The sequence below is a fragment of the Copadichromis virginalis genome, linkage group LG18, assembly GCF_057382275.1.
Source record: "Copadichromis virginalis isolate Kocher_CV1m ecotype Utaka linkage group LG18, C_Virginalis_male_GT1.1, whole genome shotgun sequence".
Classification (NCBI taxonomy): Eukaryota; Metazoa; Chordata; class Actinopteri; order Cichliformes; family Cichlidae; genus Copadichromis; species Copadichromis virginalis.
Genome location: NC_140635.1, coordinates 21,346,382 through 21,373,076, shown reverse-complemented (window position 1 = coordinate 21,373,076; position 26,695 = coordinate 21,346,382). Strand labels below are relative to the sequence as shown.

The 26,695-nt window shown below is 37.9% G+C and overlaps 1 protein-coding gene across 2 annotated transcripts in view; it reads right to left on the bottom strand.

The window, feature by feature from the left end:
- gpc1b (glypican 1b) overlaps positions 1-26,695 on the bottom strand; it is a 66,709-nt gene that overhangs the window by 23,869 nt on the left and 16,145 nt on the right. For both annotated transcript variants that reach the window (XM_085439318.1, XM_085439317.1), the window contains exon 4: positions 1,045-1,203. In XM_085439318.1, the coding sequence (XP_085295444.1) occupies positions 1,045-1,203 (159 nt within the window). The remainder of the gene's footprint in view (positions 1-1,044; positions 1,204-26,695) is intronic.

Sequence of the window (26,695 nt, the reverse complement as noted above, 5' to 3'; positions counted from 1 at the left end):
TTTGTATATTGGCAGCTTTTACTCTTTTCTCTCTGAAAATGATCCCACAATGCCTCAATAATGTTGAAGTCTGGGCTGGACTGGATCAACTGAAGGACCAGGTATCTCTCAGGTCAGGTCTTTAATTTTTTCCCAATTTTTTTTTTAAGGACAATGCTGAGATACATTTTTCAGCGCTCTAGGATTCACCCTGTTGGTGCAAAAACATTACATACAAAAGAAATGGCAATAAATTATGTGTTTTTATGACAGGGTGCAAGTAAAGTCCTTGAATGCCTGAATGATTCACAGGTCAGTGTTAAGTGGCTTAAGAAACAAACAAAAAAGCCATTACTTCGATAATGATTATCATGTACAAAGGCTAGACTGAAAATGAGTGAATGCCAAAAGAAAAACATTGAAAAGCCTTCAGACAGTCTGGAGAACTGCTATTCAAAAAACGAAAAGAAAGTATGGCTCCTTGAAAAGAAAATATAAAGAAATGAAGGATGGCGCAGCTGTTTTACACTGTAGTGTATCTTAATTTTAGTCTGTTGATGGGGTATACAAGAGTGTTCAACAGTTAACATGATATGACACTTTACTTAATGATTTCCAACTGATTGAACCATTTGCATGCTGTACAAAAAGTAACATTTTTCACACATTAAATAGTGTAGAACGCTATCAACTCACTGTGAAATGTGTTTGTCTTTATCCTTTGTTTGGGCTCAGTCAGTTTCTATGAAGCATTTTAAACCACTGAGCCACCAAAGGTTTAAATGACTTTGTTCATTTTTTGTGGTTCTGACTCTTTGCATTAAATCGTGCTTTGTTTTACTGATATCAAAGCAAAAGGGAAACAACGTTTTAATTAAAGTTAACTGCAAATTGCTCCTTTTGAAGCATGACAGCAGATCTTTGTAAACTTTGTAGACTTTGAGATAAACTATCATTGATCTCCTTCGCTTTTTGTCAGTTTGTCTGTTGCGTCAGTGAATGTTTAAAATGAAAAAAACAAAATACACAGACATATACTCTGCATCATAAATACAAAAAGCTCACCATCGAAGATTTTGTACTGTCCGGTAAGCGAGATCTGTAAGGAGCGCCCGGCATCTTTGATTACGTTCTCCACTTCGGTGCGGCTCTGCGAGGCCAGTTTGTCCTCCACGTTACTGGTACAGCAGGTGTAACCCTGAGGACAGATGCGCAGGTGCTCGCCTATCAAAGGACAGGTGGAGGCAGAAAAGAAGAAAGTGAAGGTGGTGGAGGAAAGAACAAAAGGGGATAAAAGGGGGTGACAACGAACAGTCAAGAAAAAAAAGAAAGATGTCATTAGCAGATTCCATGAGTCAGCACTGAATGACAAAACTGAGATTAAAAGCTTTTGTGTTTCCGCTGTTTAAAATACTCTACAGTCGCTATGAACATGACAGGACTAAATTAACTACAGTGGCTGTTTTTATGGCCTTTTTTATGGTCTGCTGGCAGTCAAGGAGGTAGAGCTGCGTGTATTCGCCCCCTTGATTTCCTGGCAAGACGTGGCGAACTGTGTGGCAGTCGTACAGCGGCAATCGGCATTGAGTTTTAATGAGCACTCCTGACACGCATTCCTGTGCCTACATTTGGAGACAAGTGCATGCACACACAAATGCACAACTCTGAAAAAAAAAGGGAAGTAGGTGGAAACTATTTCAGATATTGTGACGTTCATACACACACACAGTCAAATGCCATATACGAGAATTTACTGTAAACAAGGAGGCTGTCAGTGCAATTAAAGCTGCAGTCAAGCTGCAGCTGTAATCAGGACAAATGATGTAAGATGGAAATTCCTTCAATCCAGACATAAGGCGAATGAAATTTTTGTGACGTTTGATGAAAATAGGATAAACTATTTAGTGTTTGCTGAAAAAAAACAAACCATCTGACACCCCCACACATCCACGTCCACGTACATTTTTACATTTCTTTTAATCAGTGTTTTACAAAAGAAATTTTAGTGAAACAGCATAATAATAGCAACACTGCATCAGGAAATGCTTGCTTGGTTAAACTGACCCCATAATGATCCATGATCCCATACAGTCATTCAGTGTGCAGAACTAGAACTAAATATATCTACTGGCCTAAAGATAACCTTAACCCAAACCTAAACCAGCCTAAGCTAATAACTTGTCTTAACCTTAAAATGTGTAAAACCAATAACAAGTCCTGAAAATCAACCCAAACTGAGACACAACTTAAAACAATTTGTGAAATAGTTATAAAGCTATTTTTTTCATTGGTGATAAAGACAAGGTGCTGTATGGAAAAGCTCCTTGTGATTGCTTTGGTTGCCATGGTTGACAGCAGTTTGCATGGAAGCGGGACTTGTCTGCAATCGCTTGCTAACTGCTCGCCAACTGGTAGTGAAATTGTGAAAACCAGAAAACTGAAACGGTCTGCCTTCAACGTTAAAGTTGTGCAATTTGAAATAAGTTGGTTGCATCTATAACACACAGCATTTAATCTCAAGGTGAACATCCTCTGTTCCTGGTTTACTAAATTTTTCAAATTTCACTACAGCTCAGAGGGTAAACAGCGAGTGTTTGCAGAAAAGTAAACACTCGCTAGTTCATGCAAACTATGTGTGACCACTGCAATCTGCAAGCAACCAAAGCAATCACAAGTAGGTTTGTGTGGTGCAGCAACCTCTTTGCAACTAGCAGCAACCAGAGGTTAAGTGATTTCTAAGCCTGTGCTACTGAGGTCTAACACAAAACACAAGAACAATATATTTCACGAAAATAATATGCGCATGACACTATGTGCACTTTTTAAAAATCTTTTATCCGCTCTATCCATCGGTGAAAGACTAGAATCCAATAACAAGTCTAATATAAGCCGATGAATAACTACGTCTTAGTATTTCGTATTAACATGAATTAAATATGTTGTCTAAGCTTTAGTCTGACAAACAAAGCTTTGCTGGTTCTGACACGTCTTGAAATGCATATTATGTCAGCTCACATGGCTGAGCTTCACATGGTGTGCACAAAGGCAAATTCAATAAACACATACTGGTGTTGTATTAATGATTAATGTCCCTCGAGCTGACATTAGCATGCATCTAGAAGACTCTGAGCTCAGGGCAACTCTATAAGCAGAACGTGGAAATCAATGAGATGGACTCTGCCATCTATTTCAACATCAGAGCCAGTGATTTCTGTGCACACTGCCTCAACAGTTACAAGCAAGTGATTCACCTTCATTTACTGTAGCTGTATTTTCAGTCGCCCACTGAGGACCCCCATCCTGTCCACAGCCTCAGTTGTGTATTCCAGCCAGTGGAGTGGGTTTGTGTGTATAACAAGAATCCTTGCATTTCACTGATTAAGTGGCAACCAAGTTCTCTGTCTTTTAAGTGCCTTATGCAGGCCAGCGCTGAAGTGAAGCAATTAAAGGCAATTGTCCCCCTCAAACGCCAAAGTGGAGAACAAGCTCTGCAGACCAGAGAAGGTGACATTGACCGTCTCTCAGCACCCTCTCACTGATAATGATGTGACTCACACCCACGGACCATAGGATAGGAGGACCTGGATAAAGTCTTCGCGATTTGTGCGAGAAATAGGAAATGAAATTTAACAAAGAGAAAGGAGAAAACCGAAGGGCAGACAGCAGACAGGAAAGGTATGCTGTTCTTTTGTGCGTCAAATTGAATGCAATCTACCAGCACCTTCTAATGGACAGCTTTATTGCACATGTGTATTAAGAGACTGCAGACTTTTCTTCCACTGCATCACTAAAAAAAGAGTGGACAAATAGATGCTGACGCACAAAACACTCACATACACACATATAGCAGGAGGTGTGAAGCTTCCAGCTAAAGCCACTTCAGAGGGTCAATTTTTTATGTATAAATTAGTGCTGTCTAAATTAACACGTCATTTTGGAATTCATTTCAAATATTTATTGTACTTTTTTAAATACAAGTGACACAGCTAAATTTGTTTAATTACTTTGAAAGCTGTCTAGAAGTGGGAGGCGCGCTTTATAGGGCTCTGCGAGTCAGGCATTTCATTATGACAAAGCATAAAGTTGTTTATGCGCTATGAACCCATGTCCTTCTAGTTATGAAAAACAGACAAAAAAGTAGACTTGAGGAGGAACTGCAGGAAGTTTAATGTCAGCACATAACACTCAGTTCTAACTTGCAGTGCATCTCTCTCTAGTCGGTCTCACTGAGCTATGTTGGAAGTGCATCTTTTGATCTAGCTGTATAGATAGACGCTTATAGATATTGACATATATAGACATTAATTTTGAGTTTTCACACTTAAATATTCACTTGCTTAAAGCTTCAGTGTTAATCGTGATTAATCACAGCAAATGGTTTGAGTATTGTTTTTGATACCAGCTGTGGTGTAAACAACATTGTGAGGATTTTCACTGTAACAACCACAACACTCGCAGTGGGAACCGACCGAGTCAAAGTCTCACAGCCCTGGAGACACATCTACTGTACAGCGAGAAAGGTCACCTGTAACAGAGCATTATGTTTCCAGTTGACTAACCTAATAGTCAGCTAATAATACAAACAAAGCACTCTCTTCCATTTGACTCAGTAAACTGGAGTGTGTGAGTGTGTGTGTTTGTTTGGGTGCCAGCAACGCTAAGCCACTCTCCAAGTACAAAAGGAAATATATACTTGACAGGAAGTTGTGGCTCTTCTCGTTTTAAAGTCGCTTAAGCACTCACACACATACGCATACACACACTCACATGTAGGCTACACACATATGCACACACACTCCCACAGCTAGAGGATACTAGGTAATCAGCAGAGGAGGATGGGCCATTTTCAAGTGGGAAGCCCCACTCATGTAGAGGGAAAAACATCTAAAGGGTGAAATAATGCTAATGCTTAAAATGGCTATTTAAAAAAAAGAAATCATAGCATCCACTTTCTGTTACGCACTCACTGATGCTGCATTTATTAATGCATTTAGGTAGTAAATACATGTGTTCACACAGTAAGTAAGACTTATACTGAACAGGGAAAATGACGGGGCCATATTTTATTAACTTTTTAATAAAACCAACAAAATAAAAACAATGCTGCTCTGTGTTCCTCTTGCTGAGGATGTGCATACCCTCATCACTGAATGATTGGCCACTGAACGGTAGGTGTAAATAGACTGCAGAGTGTTCAGTGTGGTGCTATCCACTTAGCCAGTGGTTGTTTGATTTCCCCAGTGTCTAATTTCCAGCAATCCTCTTGGCACTTAACCGCATACACCATATTGCTCTGTTTGTGCTCGGGAACCCGATCCTTGGAATGGATTGTTTCCTATTGTTAGATTTAGAACATGTTTTACTACCACAAAACCACTCTTTGTTTATTGCATTGAGATAAAATTAAACCAAACATCTATAAGATCTTAAAAACAGAAACAACAACAACAACAACAACAACAAAAAACCCTCAAATGGTATTTTCAAACATATGCGAGTTTACAAAGTAGGTGCTCTGCAATAATTGACCACCTTCTGCAAGGCCAATCAGTACAAACATAGCAAGCCAATAATCTGGCACTGCTTAAAATGGCTCACATGCATACACCACCCACCAAATTTATCTGTTTAAAAATAAACTAGGTGTTCACTCCACAGCAATCCCTTTTCTTTTGACAGACACGTCCGTTAAATAGTGAGCAATTCCCTGCCCATTAGCTTATCATTGTTCACCAGGGGGGAAGGGTCCTATTAAACACTAGTCTTGGAAGGCAGAATAAGGTTGTGCACACTGAGATAAAGCATGTGAGAGACTGACGGTCAAAGGCTTGTAGAGATGATGAGACACACAGAGAGAGGCCAACAGGAAATTAAGAATAATTCAAAACACCACTAGTTTGGGAGTCGGGGAGCAGAGGTCAAATTTTTTGTTCTTGTTCATATAGGTCACCATAACTGAGGCAGTTTTCAGTGATGCTTTGTTTCCTTATGCACGTAGCCACTAAAAACATCTTAATGAGAAAAAAAATACAAATACAAATAAACACCACCACAGCCATTTGTGGCAGTGTATTTCACATAAACAGACACAACAAGTTTTGATGCTATATTTGTCCCACCAGTTGAAAATGTGCTAACCGCTGCAGCTGTTATGCTGACTGAGACACTGTATGCAGTTTTCAGATGGTACATTCAGGCAATTCATGATGTTCATGGAAGATTTAGGCCATGCCCCCAGATGCAAACTTTGGTTCCTTTGTCCTTTACACTGGTAGAAAAAATAATCATGTAAGGTAGTTTTTTTTCATTGATGCCTGCTGAGCCTGTTTTTGAACATTTTATTTGTACTGTGAATAAGCCATTTCAAATAATGTCACCTGGTACTAAAAAAGGCCCATCTTTTTTTTCATAGAAAATAACATAGTTGAGGTAGTTCAGGCTTCTCTGCATAGACAGTTTCCCCCCAAAAAAGGGAAGACTAAGATGCAGAGAATGGATGGATGTATGGATGGATGGATGAAGAAAATACCTGGAATGACATAGAATCCCTAATGCTGCATTTCTGCTCTTACTTTGCAAAAATGCAGTAAAGTCAGCGTCTGAGCATAATATGTATTCATGTTGAGAAGTCAGATCAGTGAATGTATCGAAACTAAACAATCCAAAGATTAAAGCTCTGGAGCTAAAAGCAGAATTTACAGTGAACCTAAAAGTGTTGGCTTTATTTCTTTCAGGCTTAAACTGTCTGCACTGATACTTTGGAGAAGTATGCATGCATCATCGGAATTCAGGATGCATTACATGCAGCAGTTGTTAAATCTCCCTACTTTTCTGCCAAAGCACATTTGACAAACTAGCGTGACTGCGACACACTGACATAACTGACGGCTCCAAGTAATGACCGACATTGCATAACTGATACCGTTTCAGACCACAATGCAGAATGTCAGCGCATCTGCACGCGCGCATGGGTGTGCACGCTCGCTGTGGGATCGGAGAGATTAGCAGCATAATCCCGACGGTAGTGCGAGCGTGTGTGTGTGTGTCGACAACAAGTCGCCGGTGCCGAGGAAAAACATCCATGGAACACCAGGAATCACACGGGCGCGTGCACACCCCCTCAAACACGCTTGAACAGTGGATTAAGGTTAAACAGATAAAGTACAAGAGGACTATTTGGCACTAGAGGTTGACATAATGTCTGACCCACCAACTGTACACAATGAAATTTCACATACCAACCTGACAAATGGTCATTACAGGGTGGTACCATTCTGCATGCCTACTTGTTGTGAGTCAAATAAGTCTGCTTGTCCATCTTTGTCCATACTCCTATACTTAACACATAGAGTACGACCCAGGCTTTCACCTAGACCCTAGATTCACCAGTCTGGTAATGTGAGACCAGCAGCTATATAAATAGCTTCCTCGAGCCAGACAAGGTGGCAGCCACACACAGAAAGCATTACTACTAAGGTTAGGGTTATGGAAGTTCCATGCTGTTTTTTCCTACTGCTCTCTCCCGTCAACCCAGGCCTGGATTCACTTGACTTGAGTGAGAGTCATTTTAACTGACTGTGAAAAGTTTAACCCTCTGATCATAGCTACGGACGACAGAAAAGACTCAATGGATAACGTAACATTATAATCACGTGGAGTGTGGGGGTTAAAGTTAAATTGCTCTGGCTAAGCTGTGCTAACAAAGGGTGGAAAAGAAATGAAGTGAACTAAGGACGCGGGGTAAAGGAACAGGAAGTGCAATGATACAGAAGAGGACAAGACAAAAATATGACAAAGATAATAATGTCCTATTGTCAAAAAAGTGCTAATTGTATAATGGTAGCAAACTAGATACTGTTTAGTGTGGACATTACTGCTTCTCTGGCAATCTAGCAGCACAATGTTGTACAGTGGTAGAAAATGAAAGTGGGTGAAAATGAGAGATAAACTAAGCAAACCTCTGTTTTTTCCAAACACCAATGCATTACATGAATTTTAAGCCCTACAGTGCATGCCTTCTTTATCTGCACTGTTTTGGACAGACTTTACAAGATTCACATCCTGCTTCAGTTTTCTTAGCTGTGATTTATAAGGAACATGATGGATTATAACAGGTTTTGCAATTAAGTTGATGTAGCCCTGAGAAACACTCTTGATGGCAGTCCCTTTGTCCTGGTCCTTCTTTCACTGTCTTTCTCTCTGTTGCTCTCTCACATTCACAGTGAAAAACACAAATCCCAGAGCCAGTGAATAACCTAAGAGTGTAAATGCCAGCAGCATTAAATGATGGGGAGCAACCAGTCACATTCACTTAGCACGTACAGGCAATGTGCTATCAATAATTGGTGCTTTAGCTGTTCAGCAGCCTTCCTCAAGATCATCTCCATTCTTCATCCATTCCCTCAATTTTTTCAACCTAATTTACTCAAGTTAAGAAGAAAAACTTACACACTGAACTTACACTGAGACGGCCTACACACAATGTCCAAGTACTACTTGTTACAGACATGCCATAACTTGACCTCATCTGTGTGTTTCCTTAGTTACTAAATGTGTTTGCACAAAAAATAAGGGAGACAAGAAGTAGAAGAAATCAAATGAAGATGTAATTCTCAGGAATTTTATCTGGATCATTTCAATGTGCTCATGATATCTTAGAGACAATATATCACAGACCATCCCAAAGTAAAAAAAAAACAGCAGTTACACTACAGGGAGCTGACCTCATTTCCGTCTATAAAGGACTGTGTGTTGTTTTGGGGTGTGTATGTGTGGGGGATGATCTAACATAGGTCTTTGACAGCAAGTGTCTGCAGTTGACGCAAATCACGCAGAACATCTTGTCACATGATGCGGATGATAAAACGGGAGTGATGCTTCTGTGTCTGTGTTTAAATGTGCACAGCACTGCAGAGCTGGACTGAAATGTTCTAAATGTTTGACTATGTGGGTTTTTAAACACAGGTATCCACACACTTAACAGTTTTAAATTCTGCATTGGCTTTTTTCATTTTGAAATATTGTACTAATCAAATAATATTATGTAATTATAAACTTTTTTTATTTAAATGTACAATTATTTTACTTTATCGCATTTATTTATATTTCAGATTAGCTTCTAAATTCTTCAGATATTTGTTTTTTTATACCATTCTGTCTTTTTTACCTATTTATTATGTTTTTCTGATTTACCTTTATTTTTATTTTTTTTCTGGGATGAATAAAGCAACAGTTGGGTGCATAAGTTCTTCGATAATGATCCTTTTTTATTTTTTCATTTACCTCTATACACCACCACTGTGAATTTTAAGTCAAATAGTTAAGATGTGATTGAAGTGCAAATCTACAGTGGGTTTAAAAATGTGCTGCACTTGATGCTCAAAAGAAAGCAGCCAAACTAGCATAATCATAAATATAGATACTATATTGACTGCCTGAAGTCACTTTCAACTGCTGCTTCTTTGTAGGTGTGTCTGCCTTAAGCTTTGTGTTCAGTAACTGATAATCATGCTCCACTCTGTGGAGATCAGGTGACTAACTTGGCCATTGAAGAACATCCTGTTTCCTTGCCTTGATAAACTCTTGGGTTTGTTTTGCAGTATGCCCGAGTCATTATCCTCTGCACAGATAATTCATCCTGCTACTTCTATCAGCATTCACATCATCAATAAACACAAGTGACCTGGTTCAGCTGGCAGCCATACATACCCATGATATTGCCTTCACCACGTTTGACAGACAGCGCAGTATGTTTTGGACCATGGGCTGATTCTTTCCTTGTACATGTTGTTCTCTTTCCATTCTGGTAAAAGTTCATGTTGATTTCATCTGTCCAAAGAATTTCTTTTTGATGCTTTCAAGCAGATTCTAATCAAGCCTTCCCGTTCTTGAGAGTAGAATTTTGCCATCATGCACGTAAGCTATCCTCTCCACAGTTTTCCATGCTTTTTGATGCTGCTGAGCTGGCCAGCGCATTCCTTCATTTTAAAAGCATACCGGACTGTCTTGGTCACTTAGTTATATTTAGAGTTCCAGTGAACAGCTACTAAATGTGGGTTCGATAGGTTTGTATCAACTCCAGATCTTTCATTCAATTTATTTGTCATGACAAAAGAAGGGAGCATCTCTCCCCTGGCCATGAAACAGCTTCTCAATCAATTATCCACCTACTTTGATCCTCTGGGCAGAAAGGAGCAAGCAGTTCAACAATCAGACACACATATTTCAGGGTTTACTTGGGTGAGTATCTTTGGATCTTTACAGCTGCAATATTTCATATGTTTATATAAATAAAAGCTATTATGACTGCAGTTGGATTAGGATGCTAAATATGTGAACATTAGGTTTCTGGGAGGCTTGATGACAAAGCACTGAAACATCCAATAAAATCAACAAACTTTCTCAGGAAGTTGAGCTTGATCAATCTACCTCAGTGGGTTTTTATCAACTTCTACTGAAGTGCCATAAACACTGTTGTCACCTAGAGCCAAGACTGCATGGAATGCAAGGACGTGCACCACGTAGTAAAGCTTGCCCATCATATCACCAGGACATACTTCCCGAACTTAAATCTGAATCTAGTAGCGTCATCAGAGACTTAACACACCCAGTCTATGATCTGTTTGTCTGGAAAGAAGGATCATGTGATAAGATCCAGGACAAACAGACAGAAACAGATTTTTACAAGAACTAAAGTTTGTGCTGTTTTCTAGACTTGTTTTTCTCTTCCAGCTTTTACACAAACATAAAACACAAATCACCACTCAAGCATCAAAATTTTTTATCTACTGCACTGCATTATTGCACTATTGCATATGCAAAATAACACTTATGCCAAGTATATATTTCTTTTAATTAGCTATTTTCATTTGTATGCTTTTGTGAACAAAAGTTTTTTCCTTTTTCCTTTACCTACATTTTTTAGAGCTATTACCTTTGAATGTGTAAATATGCTGTTTTTTCAGGTAAAATAACTGAAAAACAGGGAAAAGGAGGCCCATTTGTTTTGAAGGTCCAAAGACCTTCAAAACAAATGGGCAAAAAAGAGGGGAGCACGAACATACTTGAGCACAGGTATTTGTGCATGTGTGCCAGAGAGTGCTCATGGCTTGACTACTATACACTTGCAGCCTTCTGTTTGTGGCAGGACTGTCTCTTGATGGTGAAAGAACAAACAAAGCAGCCAGTTCCCCTCTGGCCTTTGCTGCTTAGAGGCAGAGAAGCTGACAGATAGAGGCTGACTTTTTGTTGTTGGGCCCTGTCAAAGCAACACGAGCTAGAACATATCCAGCCAGAACTGAGTCAGATACATGAATGGTGGTAAATGATGCGGCTAAGATTTTGTATGCAAATAAAGAAAGGTGAGCGCACAAAAGTAAAACAGAAAGCAGGGATTATTAGGAAACAGAGAGTCACTGAAAACAATAAGAGTGCTTGAAAATAGAAAAAAGAGCTGATGGTTAGATATTGACTTTAAGCTTAGAAGTAAATTTTAAATGAGCCAGTGCACCTGCTGCTGGTTGAAATGTCACATGAAGCATATGAAGAGGCATTAGAAGCTACAAATAGCTTTTTGGAGGCGGTATTTGGAGAAAAGCACAAGTTGTCCACAATACAACTACTAGATAAAGAGAGAGAAACAGGTGTGTATTGTTCATTTTAATTGGAACTTTTGTTTTGAAAGGCTAGAAATTTTACAGACATCTGGTAAACCCCGAAAAGCAGCTTTAGTATTCACAAGCTTTCATTCTTACAATATAGTACTATTCGGCTAGTCATTGTTGAAAGGTGAAACAATGTGTATTTGTCAGACACGAAGTTTCGGAGTGTGAAAGTGAGAGCTAGAAAAGTTTAAAAATGTTAAAATGTTTTTATTATTATTTTTTTATCATTTATTATGAAGTTTTAATAGTGATTAGTGATTTTAATAATAACAATGAAAAAATCCCCCCCAGCAAAAGGTTTGGGAAACAAACAGAAAACCAAAAACCCTGATATAACCTTTGTTTTGAGTCTATTTACACATCAAAATCTTTGTCAGAAGAATGACTCTAGTTGTGCACTCCAATCACATTCACACAAGCACTTTTTTCAACAGCTAAGTGTTGTCTAAGGCTCACACTGTGGCAAACACATCAAGAGTCAGCATCTTGCCCAAGGAGCAGCCAGGCATCAAACTACCAACCCTACAATTAGTAGATTGCAGTGACATCGCCGTCAGCTAATGTACAAACTTTGTACAGTCTCCTCCTCTACAGCTTATACTGAACATGCTTAGGATGGATTAAAGCAAGAGAACAATTTTCCCTTTGGGCTCAATAAAGTTTACCTTCCTTATCCATCCATGCATAATCATCAACTCTACCTTTCGATCCTGTGAAATACTGCAGCAATGACACTAGAAGAAAAGCTAACACAGATTGCTGAATGTAACATATGATGAAACTCTTAAATTGTTATTTTTTTATTTAATGCAGTTCATTTCTTTACGCTACTATGATACAAAGACCTCTACAAAAACCATCAGTCATTAGCTTAATCCCTATAAGCACACACCCCTGAGACTCCCACCGAACCATTTTCTAAATCCTAATAAAAAAATGTTGTCAAAGCCTCAATCAGGTCTTCTTTAATCCCCAGTAATGACTCATCAATGAGACATTAAATATTCCGTGATCTTATTATAGATCTCTGCTTGGAAAGAATATGACTGACACTCTCTGCCTCAGTCATCAGATCAAAGCACAAACAAGCCTCTCAGTTCCTCCCTTTGGTTCTCACATATCTCTCTCTCCCTCTCTCCTTGCCCCATGACTCCCTCACACACTCTTCCCTTTCCTTCCTTTGCCTTTGGCTGGGAATCTGGCCAACAAATCTGGGCTTCCAAAGAGCAGATCCATACTTGCCTGGATACTCAAACACTGGCTTGTTTCATGTATTGTCTAAGAGTCGTTAGCTTGGAGTTGTATCTCTGTCTATATCTTTTTGCGTTATTTGTCTACATTCAATATAAATCAAGATATCAGGGTATCATCATCTGTCGTTTGGTAAAAATGTCACGTTAACTAGTTTAAAGAGCGCAAGGTATTGGTTGTGTGGTGAAGCCGCTTCCACATACACTCACAGCATGTGGACATTTTCATAGGAGAAGAGATTTAAATTCTGATGTGCTCCTGTTAACTGACACTCAGAAACAGTATAAAGATGGCTCTGGGCTTCAATAAAGTTCCCATACATCTATTAACCAGTGAGTCATATTAAAAGCCTGATCTGAAAGAGGGTTTGACATGTGAACCAAAGCTGTACAAGGAAAGCCCTGTTTTGGCGATGTTGTCTGTGCATGGTGTGCGTGCCAAGCTGTCTATTTTGAAGTCAGGTCAGGACAGGCTAGCACTTCAGGCCTCTCTCAGTCACTGTGAGTCAGTAAATTGTCTTGACAACAGACGGATAGACACGGCTAACTGACGACCAGACAGAGCGACTGAAAAGAAAACAAACAGAAACATGTAAGTCACATGGCAGGAAAGAAGCGATAAGAGAATTTCAAATAAAGGAGCCAGGAAGCAGACCACAAACAAAGCCTGATGGGAAAGATTCACATTCAGCACACAAACCACTGGAAAGCAACCAAATGCCAAGGCAAAGATGAAGATGTTTAGGGAATGTCAAGGCTATTAAGCCTGTGGTTTCTACTTTCCTCCTCGCCTCCAAACAAGCCGATCTGTCAAACCACCATGTCACTCCATTTTCCACAATCAGGAACCAGGCCACCAAGTCATTGTTCTATGTAGGCCACCATCAGTGATGTCACACATCTCCTGCATTTTGCAAAGCAGCGTGGGCCTTGATAATTTACACATAATGACTGAAGAATCATTCCAGCTGTGCTTGTGCCTGTTGGGAAAAACAGGGGATTTTAGGAAACTGACTCATCGGATCTACAGGATGTTAGTGGCACACAAAGATGTTGAAGATCCGTCTAGTTTACTAGTAGCCTGTTTTATAGAACCCAAACATAGACTCAATTAGATTAAGATTTAAACCTTCCTGTGAAAGAGTGGTCAGCAGTGAGTCAAATACTACATTTAGATTTTAGCAAGGTACTTGAAATGAGGTAACCAAGTACAACGCAATGGATTTTGTTCTATAGCTTTAAATTAAACATTGCTCTAAGCGATTTCAGTAAATTCAATAAAAACTAGAAAAATTTGCATTTCCTGCGAAAATGCTGTGTGGATGCCTTAACGCTGAAGATGTCTGCAGAAAAAAGCTGAAAAAGTTGAAAAAAAAAAGGTTGCCCTGAGCAGGATTCAAACCTGGCCCTCCTGGTCTAAGGGCAGCTATTTAGCTCACTGAGCCAAAGTCATTCTCACAAAGAAGAGGTGGAGAGATTGACAATTGTGCTGAAATGAGCAGAAGCTGCTGAGAATTGTGCTGATAAGAGGTGGAAAGGCTGAAAATGTTTCAGAAGAGGTGAATAAGCAGAATTTGGGCAGAAAAGAGGTGAAAACTCTGAAAATTTTGCTGAAAAGAGTTCAATCAGCAGAATTTCTTCTGAAAAGAGTTCAATCAGAAGAATTTTGCTGAAAAGAGTTTTTTTCTGAAAACAGCAGAAAAAACTGAAAATCTTGCTGAAAAGAGTTGAATGAGCAGAATTTGTGCTGAAAAGAGGTTTTTGCTGAAAACAGCTGAAAAAGCTGGTATTTGTGCTGAAAAGTGGTGAAAAAAACGAAAATTGTGTTGAAAAGGGGTGAAAAAGCTTAAATTTGTGTTGAAAAGAGTTAACAAAGTTTAACTGTTGACTGAAAGAAATGTTGCCATAAGCGGGATTTGAACCCAGGCCTCCCAGTCTGAGAACGGACGCTTATCTCACTGAGCTAAAACACAACTCAGTCCAGCATGCAAAATCAGTGAGGCCATTGATAATGTGTTCCATTCATTTCAATGGTCAAAAGTCATAACAAACATCAGCAGAAATAGCAGAATATTTTAAAGTTTAAACATAGTATTTCTGCTAAAACTTAGTATTTAAACTAAATAATATTTTTTTTCCTGCCAAATCATAGCATTTGTGCTGGAACACAGAATATTCTGCCAAATCCTACAATTTGTGCTAAAACATTATTTATGATTTAGTAGAAACACTGGGACTTGGTAGAAATACTATGATTTACATGAAATACTTTGACTTAGCAGAAGTACTACAATCTAGGAAAAAAGTACTACAGCATAGCAGAAATTCTATCATTGAGCAGAATTACTAGGATTTAGAAGAAATACTAAGATTTGGCACAAACACTGATGTGGCTCAAGAACCTTTATTGTGCAGTTATACTATGATTTGGAAGAAATACTATGTTTTAGCACAAATACTATGATTTGGCTCAAATACTATGATTTGGAAGAAATACTATGTTTTAGCACAAATACTATGATTTGGCTCAAATACTATGATTTACCAGTAATACTATGTTTTGGAACAAATACTACACTTTGTCACAAATACTATAATTGAGTACAAGTACTATAAGTTTACAGAAATACTATGATTTAGCAGAAATGCAGTGTTTTTGCAGAAACACTGTAATTTCGCTTAAATAGTATGAAATAGCAGTAATACTATGATTTGGCAGAAGTACTACTTTTTAGCACAAATACTATTGTACAGAATGGTGTACGTCAGTTTAATGCTGGGTGGTGCTGCAATAGTAACTATCCTCGGTCAGAAGGAGAGGCTGACATCCAGGGATTAGATTACCACAGGTGGAGTTTATTGCGGTCAGATGGATGGTACAGGGAGGTATGGCATACAGTAGGAGGATGTGGAGAGGTGATATGGTGTGGTTTCTATGATTAAGAACAGGGTATGCATTACAACATGCATACAGATTAAAGATTAAGAAAACTGGCAACAAATTCCTCCACTACAAATCAGTCTGATACCACTTTTTACAGGGTTCCCGTTTACTAAGGCACTACCCAAAAGGCGCCACAAGAGGGCAGTCCAACACAAGAGATGACCTATTTACACTGATGCACTTAGTAAACAGCCCCTACTTAGCCACTACATAATACAGTGATAATGCAGTATTCAAATTCAAACAAATACTATGATTTGGCAGAAATACTATGACTGAGTAGTAATACTATAACATAACAGATTTCCTAAAAAAACTATGAAATTGCAGTAATTCTATGACTTGGCAGAGATACTACGTTTTAGCACAAATACTATAACAACGCAGAAATACTATGACTTAGTAGTAATACTATAACATAACAGTTCAATGTTCTTGCACAAATACCACAATATGGCAGAAATACTATGTTTTAGCACAAATACTGTGATTTGGTATAAATACTATGATTTGGCACACATACTATATTCCGCAGATACACTATAACATAACAGATATTCTAAAACTTAGTAGTAATACTATAACATAACAGAATTATTATTTGGGCACAAATACCACGATTTGGCAAAAATGCCATGATTCAGCACAAATATGATGACATGGCAAAAATACTATGATTGGGTACAAATACTATGATTTGGCACAAGTACTATGATTTAGTACAAATACTATGATTTGGCAGAAATACTCTGATTTAGCAGACGTACTATCTTTTGGTAGAAATTCCTGCTAAAAGGTAGTATTTCTGCGTTTTAGCAGAAATACTGTAATTTGGCATAAATACTATGATTTGGCATAAATACTATGCCTTAGTAGTAATACTATAACATAAGAGATATACTATGGTTTTGCAGACATACTATGTTTTTGCACAAATACCATGATTTGGCACAAATGCTGTGATTTAGCAGAAATACTATGATTGGGTTCAAATATTATGATTTGGCAATAATACTGCGTTTTAACAACAACTACTGAGATTTGATTGAAATACTATGATTTAGAAGAAATACTATGACTCCATACAAATACGATGCTTTGGCACAAATACTATGATTTGGCAGAAATACTATGACTTAGTAGTAATACTATAACATAACAGATTTCCTAAAAAAAACTATGAAATTGCAGTAATTCTATGACTTGGCAGAGATACTACGTTTTAGCACAAATACTATAACAATGCAGAAATACTATGACTTAGTAGTAATACTATAACATAACAGTTCAATGTTCTTGCACAAATACCACAATATGGCAGAAATACTATGTTTTAGCACAAATACTGTGATTTAGTATAAATACTATGATTTGGCACACATACTATATTTCGCAGATACACTATAACATAACAGATATTCTACGACTTAGTAGTAATACTATAACATAACAGAATTATTAATTGGGCACAAATACCACGATTTGGCAAAAATACTATGATTGGGTACAAATACTATGATTTGGCAATAATACTGCATTTTAACACAACTACTGAGATTTGATTGAAATACTATGACTTAGAAGAAATACTATTACTCCATACAAATACGATGCTTTGGGACAAATACTATGTTTTGGTTCCAATACTATGATGTGCAACAAATACTATGATTTGGCACAAGTACTATGATTTAGTACAAATACTATGATTTGGCAGAAATACTATGCCTTAGTAGTAATACTATAACATAAGAGATATACTATGGTTTTGCAGACATACTATGTTTTTGCACAAATACCATGATTTGGAACAAATGCTATGATTTAGCAGAAATACTAAGATTGGGTACAAATACTATGATTTGGCAATAATACTGCGTTTTAACAACAACTACTGAGATTTGATTGAAATACTATGACTCCATACAAATACGATGCTTTGGCACAAATACTATGATTTGGCACAAATACTATGACTTAATAGTAATACTATAACATAACAGATTTCCTAAAAAAAACTATGAAATTGCAGTAATTCTATGACTTGGCAGAGATACTACGTTTTAGCACAAATACTATAACAACGCAGAAATACTATGACTTAGTAGTAATACTATAACATAACAGTTCAATGTTCTTGCACAAATACCACAATATGGCAGAAATACTATGTTTTAGCACAGATACTGTAATTTGGTATAAATACTATGATTTGGCACACATACTATATTTCGCAGATACACTATAACATAACAGATATTCTACGACTTAGTAGTAATACTATAACATATCAGAATTATTAATTGGGCACAAATACCACGATTTGGCAAAAATACTATGATTGGGTACAAATACTATGATTTGGCAATAATACTGCATTTTAATAAAACTACTGAGATTTAATTGAAATACTATGATTTAGAAGGAATACTATGACTCCATACAAATACAATGCTTTGGAACAAATACTATGATTTGGCACAAGTACTATCATTCAGTACAAATACTATGATTGGGCAGAAGTACTATGTTTCAGTACAAATACTATGATTTGGCAGGAATACTCTGATTTAGCAGAAATACTATGTTTTAACATAAATACTGTCTTTTGGCAGAAATTCCTGCTAAAAAGGACTATTTCTGCTTTTTAGCAGAAATACTGTAATTTGGCATAAATACTATAATTTGGGATAAATACTATGATTTGGCACATATAATATATTCAGCACATATATTATAAAATAACAGAAATATTATGATTTGGCCTCAAAACCATGATTTTGCACAAATACCATGATTCTGCAAAAATACTATGATTTAGCAAAAATACTATGATTTAGCAGAAGTACTGAGATGTAGCAGAAGTACTTTGTTTTAGCAGAAATACTATGATTGAGGAGTAATACTTAAACATAGGAGAAATATTGATACACAGACACACATACACAGACAGTAAAGGGAACAGGAGCTGTGGAGAGTCTGGGCTTGGTATATGTAGGTCAGTTAAATTAGCTGCACCTGCTGTAGTCAGCCCTTACACACACAGACACAGACACAGAGAGAGTTGTGAGTTTTCTTCAGTGTATTTCTGACATTCAGGATTCCACTCGAACAAATGGCCATAATTTCCTAACCGTAGAGGCTAGAACGGTCATTCAGGCATCGTTTTATTCAGAAGAGATGGGGGAATCTTCAGGTCTTCATAATTCAGAGATAAAACATAAATTATTAAAGATATATGACTTGTAATACACTGTAACTGAGTAGAGGCGAAGCAAAAACTGCCTTGACTTGCGCTCAAACAACCTTTGGTAACTCTAAATCTATATGGAGCATCAAAATCATTCTTTCACCGTAAGAAACAGCAGGCTTTGGTGAACAGTTATGGAAATTTTCAGGGCTCTGTGGAAATCCATCAAAAAGATATGACGAGAGAAAAAAATGCCTCATTTCCAGTGTTTGAAATCTGATGAAATCTGAGCGAGGGACAAATTTCCTACCCTCAAACAAGTCCAACTCATTTCAGAACGGTAATAGGTGAGAAAGAAATTCTTGAATTGTGAGCGTCAGGAGTGTCTGAACATATACGGGGACAAGCCTCATGTCTTAACTTTGCTTCGTTAAGGAGATATGACAATTTGAAAATGCCTCTCATTAGAGAAATCCAGCGGTGATTTTGAACAAACTCTCCATTGAGTTTATATGGAGAGTTTTCTGACTTTGTGTTACTCTGAGGAGATTTGCAAAATATCTATGAGTCCCACAACAATGATAGGGACATTTTCTGAAAGCCAGCAAAAATACCTACGTTTTGATGTATAATTTGTGGGGCTTGAGAGGAAATTGAGCGAGTAGCAAGAAGTTGTTTGGACATGAAGAGAAAATTCAAACAGTTTCACTGTCCCCTCTGAGTTAATTGCATAGCAACCATAGCAACGCATGTATTTTCTGAAAAATCAAAATTTTGCAACTGAAAACTCAAAGAGGGATAAGATTAAAACGGTAGAAGATCTGAAAAAGCTGAATCATACAGGAATAGCCAAATCATTTGAGAACATTTTAAAGTTTGAATGGAGTTTCTAGGTGAAAGTATGAGGCAGTAGTTAAGTTTCAAAGACAAGAAAGTTTTAGCAGAATTGTGGAAGTTTCCCATTCATTTCAATGGGACAAATTAAAGGAAAAAAGTGTAATATTTTAAAAAGTATAATAGTAATAAACACCAAAAGTCATAGCCAGCATTAGCAGAAAGAGCAGAACAGTTTAGAGTTTGAACGGTGAAAATAGCACAAAAATTGTGGAAGTAGATCCACGGCGAAAAGTGTACGGAAACACCCGGAATAATAAAGAATAAAGAGAAACAGGAACTCAATAGTGTGGATGCCCATTGAGGACATCCACACAATAAGTTGAATGTTGACCACTAGCTGCAGCGTTTGCACATAAAGACGAGGTTTTACCAGTGTCCAGACCTTGATAATAAATTAAATCTTAAGAACTGATTCAGGCTTGGACACTTGATCTCTGCCAAACTAAGAAATAAAGGAGCAACATTCTTCTGCTAATGGCCAAAATCTGCAAATACTATTGACTTTGTCATGGGGGTAGCACTTGTTAGCAAGACAGGGCAAGGCTGACTGGTAACACAATGACCCTCTAAGTGTTGGCACAAGCTTAATGATGTGAAAAAATCATTAGCTCCCTAACTGCTTACTGGGGCAGTGGGCAGATTATGTGTAGTTAGAGAATTTATGTTCTGCTAAAAAAAAAAAAAAAAAAAAATCCAAGCATTCGTGATGAGTAAGAACTGCAGAAAATTACTGCTACCTATAGCTGTAATGGAAATTACATCCATGAGAATTTAAAACTAATCTGCAACTCTGATGTTAAAAACTAAGTCTGGAATATACATGTATATATTTTTTAAATGGGAAACATATGCGCATGAGAACGTAGAACCGGAGATATATGAACATCACAGAAGTGTGTTGAAAGAAGAATTTAAGGCACCTTAACAAAGCCACAGAGCATGTATGGTGTTAAGATTTCCACATGCTGCCTATTAGGCCTCTAGAATTCAAAATTCTGGCATATCGCCCATATGGGAGCAGCTTCATTGTACTGCTCTGACAGGTAAATGTAGAAGATGTGTAAAGGAATGTTTCTATCTGTCACTCCCCTGTCTAATCCCCGTTTCAGTCCAGGCCTGAAAGAGAGCTTTTCATGGTTTCATCTATGAAACAAGAAAACCTAAATGCTTGTCAAAGCTGCACTCGTGAACTTGGGAGTGCAGCAGTTCTGTGCTTGTTGCATTCCTCTGACTGCCTGCCCCTGTCATTCGGTTCTTTTTTGACTCCCTTGCTCTGTCATACACTCTTTCATTGTGTTCCTCCACGAGCCTCTGTGCCTGTTGATGTCATATTTTCAGATGTGCTTCTGTTGTTTACCTTGATTTCTTGGTTTTCTTTCCAACTATACCTAAAGGTCTGTCTTGCTTGTGCTTTAGGGTATGGTAAAGTTGCTCCTTTATCAGTTTTAAAGACATCAGATTTCCCCAAAGATTGCTTTTAAAATGTGGGATTTTATTTTTACATTTTTTTTGGTCTTTCTTAAAAATTTTACTACTCGGTTAAGTGACGATTTTACTACTATCATTACACAGATGCTTGTTTCTTGTTTCTTAGCATTAGCTGTGTGATAGACTGATGACCCATCCAGGGTGGGAGAGGCTTCTGCCTTCAAACAACCTTATGTTGGGTAAGCAATTCAAATAATCAGTTGGTGCCTTGTAATACATGGGCATGTATAGTTTTAGCAGAAACTAGGAAATAAACTCCTGGAAAAAAAAAAACAATATAGCAGAAGAAATGTAAGAAGAAGAGGTTGAAGTCTGTGCTGTCCAAAACACTTGTAGTACTGTAAGTCTTCATGGGAAAATTGCAAGTAGCACACATATTAGCTAACATATATGTTTTAAGGGAGAAACAGAGAGGAATCTTATTACATTTTACCAACAGATCAAATTGTTGCTTTCTTTCAAAATGTCATAGAATTTTCATTTTCCTTCAGCTGCTCCAATGCATCGCAGTGAGTGGGACAAAGCTTGTCCACTGTCCTCCTTCACTGGAAACAGTCATTAAAAAGGAGCTGGATTGTGCTGAAAGGGTAGATGGTTATCCTCCCGGAGTGAGATAAAGGCAGAGGAGGAGGGCGGCAGAGAGATTTGGGAAGAAGGCCACAGGGAGACAGACAGGCCACAGGCTTTTGCTGAAAGGGTGGGTGGTTTAGCCATCCAACCAGAGAGGGAGGAGGAGAAAAGGCTGAGATAGAAAAAAAAATTACAGAAAGGGAAATGCTGGCAGGAAGAAAGGAGAGAATGAGGAAAGAAAAGAAATTAAAATCCTTCTCTGTTATATAGCTCATGATTTTCTGCCATGATGCATCAGAGGTCTTGACACCAGTGAAAAGCAGACATGGGTTAGCATGTATTTGGCAACATTACTGTTAAAGTTCTGTGCGCATAGCTATTAATACTCTGGGACCCATTTTCTCTTTCAATATTGTTCTATAAGCATAATAATTGGTTTCTATCGGCAAAATATTATATACAGTTTTGTTAAATAATAAGAAGACTGTGACTAAAACTACATTTTACTTTCATTTTTTAATCTAATGGAATTGTTCAACATTATGAACCGCATATATTGACTTTCTTATCAGGATGGCCCTGCAGCTTATTGCAACTTCATGAAATCACGCACACACATGGAAAAAAACGTATTAAATGCACAAAAATGCTTTATATACATCAAGCAAGACTAAAACCTTAAATGCTGCTGTTGGAAAATGTAATTCATTTTATATTGATAAACTGATTAACATTTCAGAGTAGGCTGAGAAAGAAGGACTGTTTAAGGAGGTAATATAATAAGCTATACTTTACTCCAAATTATCGCCCACCATATTATTAACGGGGAATGTAATTCCTCTTTCGGATTAGAGTGCCACCACCTGTCCCTCCCATCCAGCTGTGAGAAGGTGAATGCTCTTAAGTCCACAGGACATAAATGTGTTGAGTGAAGTCAGATCTTGCCTGACATCTGTAGCCTTTTCCTGCATCACAACTTCTAACAAAGCCCGTCGTTGTGTGGCCCAGCTTGTGCCCTCCGCCCACGCCCATCTAACAACCCAGATCCCACTGAACTGGCATCAGTCAATGGACAAAAACTGCTTTAATTAACTTCAGATCTGTCAGCTACCGCTGAGCTACGCCAAAGTAGGCATGTAAGTTCATGCCCCATTTGATCTTTATGGGGATTTTTTTCCCCTTAAATTAGAAGAGAGAAAGGTACACATATAATCCAGCAACTGAAAAAAAATCCTTACAGAAATTTGCAGCCATACATAAAACATAGGACTCCACTTTGATCTGATGCATGTGCACTTTTGTGCATTTATACAGCAGGTGTTATGTGCGTCCGTGTAAGCCTTTGATGTAGATGTCCTGATTTTCATAACAATATATCATTTGTACAGTGCAATTGTAAGAGCTCATTACCCAGAAATAAAAAAACACTGCAATAGTTGTTAGAAAAGTCCTGAATCTGTGTGTCGCTAACGTTTAATTAGCAGTTATACAAAATCTTCTACTAGGAGGGCGAAGTAACTGGTGGCAATAGGGGAACAGCAGCTTGATTCCTAGTTAGCAGTTATCTAACAGCTGGCTGGAGAGTGTTGTCACAATGGAAGGCTGGTTTCTTTTCACCTATAGTGCAAAAAAGGAAAAGCAGAAGAGAGGGGAGAGAGAGCGGGTGTTTCCATTGCAGCAAAGCAGCATCGCTTCAGAGAGTAAAGACAGTGAACATCAAAGCTGGCCCTGGGCTAGAAAGAGGGAAGACAGAAGAGGAGGGAAGTTAGAACTCACAGACAGCGGTCCCTACTGAGAATCTTGGGTAAGGAAGAAAAAAAAGGACATGGACTGGTTGAAAAAGATGGAAAGAAAAGAGAAAGTCAAAGCCAAAGAGAAGGTCTTTTTACTTCAGAAAAAGGAACACGAACTTGACAGAACGTTATTAAGGTGGCTGTCTACAGGGGTAGTCACCACTTGACTGCCAGGGCAGATGTCTATATCGCCTAATACTGCTGGACTGCTCAACAAATGCCTTTACAAGGGCTACACAAGGCTTTAACTACAAGGACAGACCTGCTCATAAAAGCACATATCTGCTCCACAATGTTCCACACAGACACATGCAGTTCAAGAGTACAAACACACCACAGAAATGCATAGAGGTTCACTGGAAATCCAAAATCACAAAAGGCTCTGTTTGCTAAACAAGCATGAAGCGCTATCTTGCAGACAAAAAAAGACAGCCACACCTTGAACGGATCTCTACAAGGACAAACAGAGACACGTGCACAAGCTCAAATCGCTTCCATCCACTTCCTCTTTCCCGACCTCAAGCGTTTCATTAACTGTGCTGCAGAGTGAAATGATAATTTCTCTTTGGACAGACTTTGCAGCAGTTAAGGGGGCAGTTAGCCATCTGAGCCTGCTGCTGTGAATGTGTTTCACTGGGTGGCAGATGGGTTCAGATGGCAAGAATTCACGGGGATGCTGAGAGACCAGGAGTGTGTTTCCCAAGGAGCTTAATTGAAAGAGATTGGAATCTAATCTGTGAGTAAACAGTCAGAGAAGAGCAGAAGCTTTCTTCCATCCATCATTTGCTACATCAGCAAATTTGAACAGGAAATCTTGACAAGGATCCGTTCTCACTAAAAACCTCCCAAATTTAGACACCAAGTTATAAAACCTAATACTGGAATGACTTGTGATTGGTGATGACTGAATGGTGTTATAATTATCCAAATGTTTTTCCTGTTGTGGCATGATAGGAAAGGCTATTAAGAATTACAGGTGCCACAGCTTAGACTGATTAAAATATTGATTTGATGATCATAGAGAAGCAGCAGCAGGTTTATCATCACTGAAGGACAACTTTCAACAGAGTATGCACAAAAATATCATTTAGTCATTTAGGTTAATATGAAATATAGCATTTTTAAACACAATCAGTTTAGTTTGAATGTAGATTAATAATCTATACAAACACAGATTTTGGCCCCATTTGTCATTCTGTGGTGTTTTAAAAATTAGTAATAACTAATTCCAAATTACATGAATTGAAGAGATGCAAACTTTAAGAGAAAAAGGCTGATGATTTTACTTTCTAAAAAGTTATTGTGGGTATTATTTTGTAATATACACACATTTTTGTTCTTCATCTTAGTTGTTTTCCAGATAATACCCTGTTGTGTTTTATGTAAGAGCACATATTATGTCAAAGAGCAGATGCAATGAGAGACTTTGTGCATGTAAATGGGAAATTATCATCACACATGAAACGGAGTTCCACAGGGTTCTGTGCTGGGACCTATACTTTTTACATTATGTGCATTTCCCTGAAGTAATATTATTATAAAACACTGCATACATTTTTATTTCTATATAAATGATACCCAGTTACATTTATCTATGAAGCCAGATAACAAATTCATTAAACTACAGGCATGTCTGAAAAACCTGGATGACCTGTAATTTCTTACTTCTAAATTCAGACAAAGGCAAGGTTACTGCATTTGGCCCTGAAAATGTTAAAAAACATGGTGTCTAACCAGATTACCTTGGCCTACAGTAGCACTTTGAGGACTTTTGGAGTCATCATTGATCAGGATATTTCCTTCAACATGAATTTTACACAAATAAGTAGGACTGAATAGCATTTTGTCTCAGAGTGATGGTGAAAAATTAGTTCATGCATTCCCTGCTTCTAGGACAGACTACTGTAATTCATTTTTATCAGACTGTTTTCTAAAAAGCCTTTAGTTAATCAAAAAACAGTGCAGCCAGTACTGACAGGGACTTTAACGAGAGATCATATTTCTCCTTGTCTCCAATATTAGCTTGTCTTAATTGGCTTCCTATTACTGTAAATCCAGAATTCCTTCTCTTCACATATAGTCTTTATAATCATACTCTGTCATATCTTAAAGACCTCCCAGTAGCATATTAATCTAAAAGAGCATGTTGCTCTCAGACTCCAGGCTTAAATTTGGCTCCTAGAGTGTCTTAAAGTAGAATTGGAGGCAGAGCCTTCAGCTCTCAGTCTCCTGTCCTTTGGAACCAGCTCCCAGTTTGGATTCAGGAGACAGAAACCCTCTCTGCTTTTAAGATCAGAGTTAAAACTGCCATTTTTTGATAAAGATTATAGTTAAGGTTGGATCAGGTGACCCTGAAGTATCCCTCATTTATACTGCTATAGTCTAAAGCTGCTAATTAGCAGTATGATAACCACTCATTTAATGTCAGCAGAGTGTTTTGTATTACTATTCATCAGCCATGGAGTGATTAAATTATACAGTGTGGTTCCTGAATTTACAGAAAGGAAAACTGAAGGCAAAGGGCACATTGTATGCATCAAGGTAGTGTGTGTGAGTTTACTGCCTGCCCAGCTAGCTGAGGTGAAACACAGACATTGGCAAATAATTTAAGTTTCTATCAGCTCAGTGTCACACTCCAGTTTCCCATAGTCTGAGCAGCCTCAGTAACCCGAGGCTACACATCACTACCTCAGAGAGTAATGCAGAGGAGTTAGGCAGTGCTCCACCCACAGTTATTTAGTTATTTTGTATCCTTAGATTTTTCTGTTTCTGTTTTTTAATTTATTCATTTATTAATTCTTTTTTTTTTCATTTTTCATTCATTTAGACATCATTCAAAGTGAGCAGGGCCAGGGAATGAGAAAGATAGCAGACCACATTTGTAAAAAATTCAAAAAAGAGTGACTTCTGGATAAGTGTGA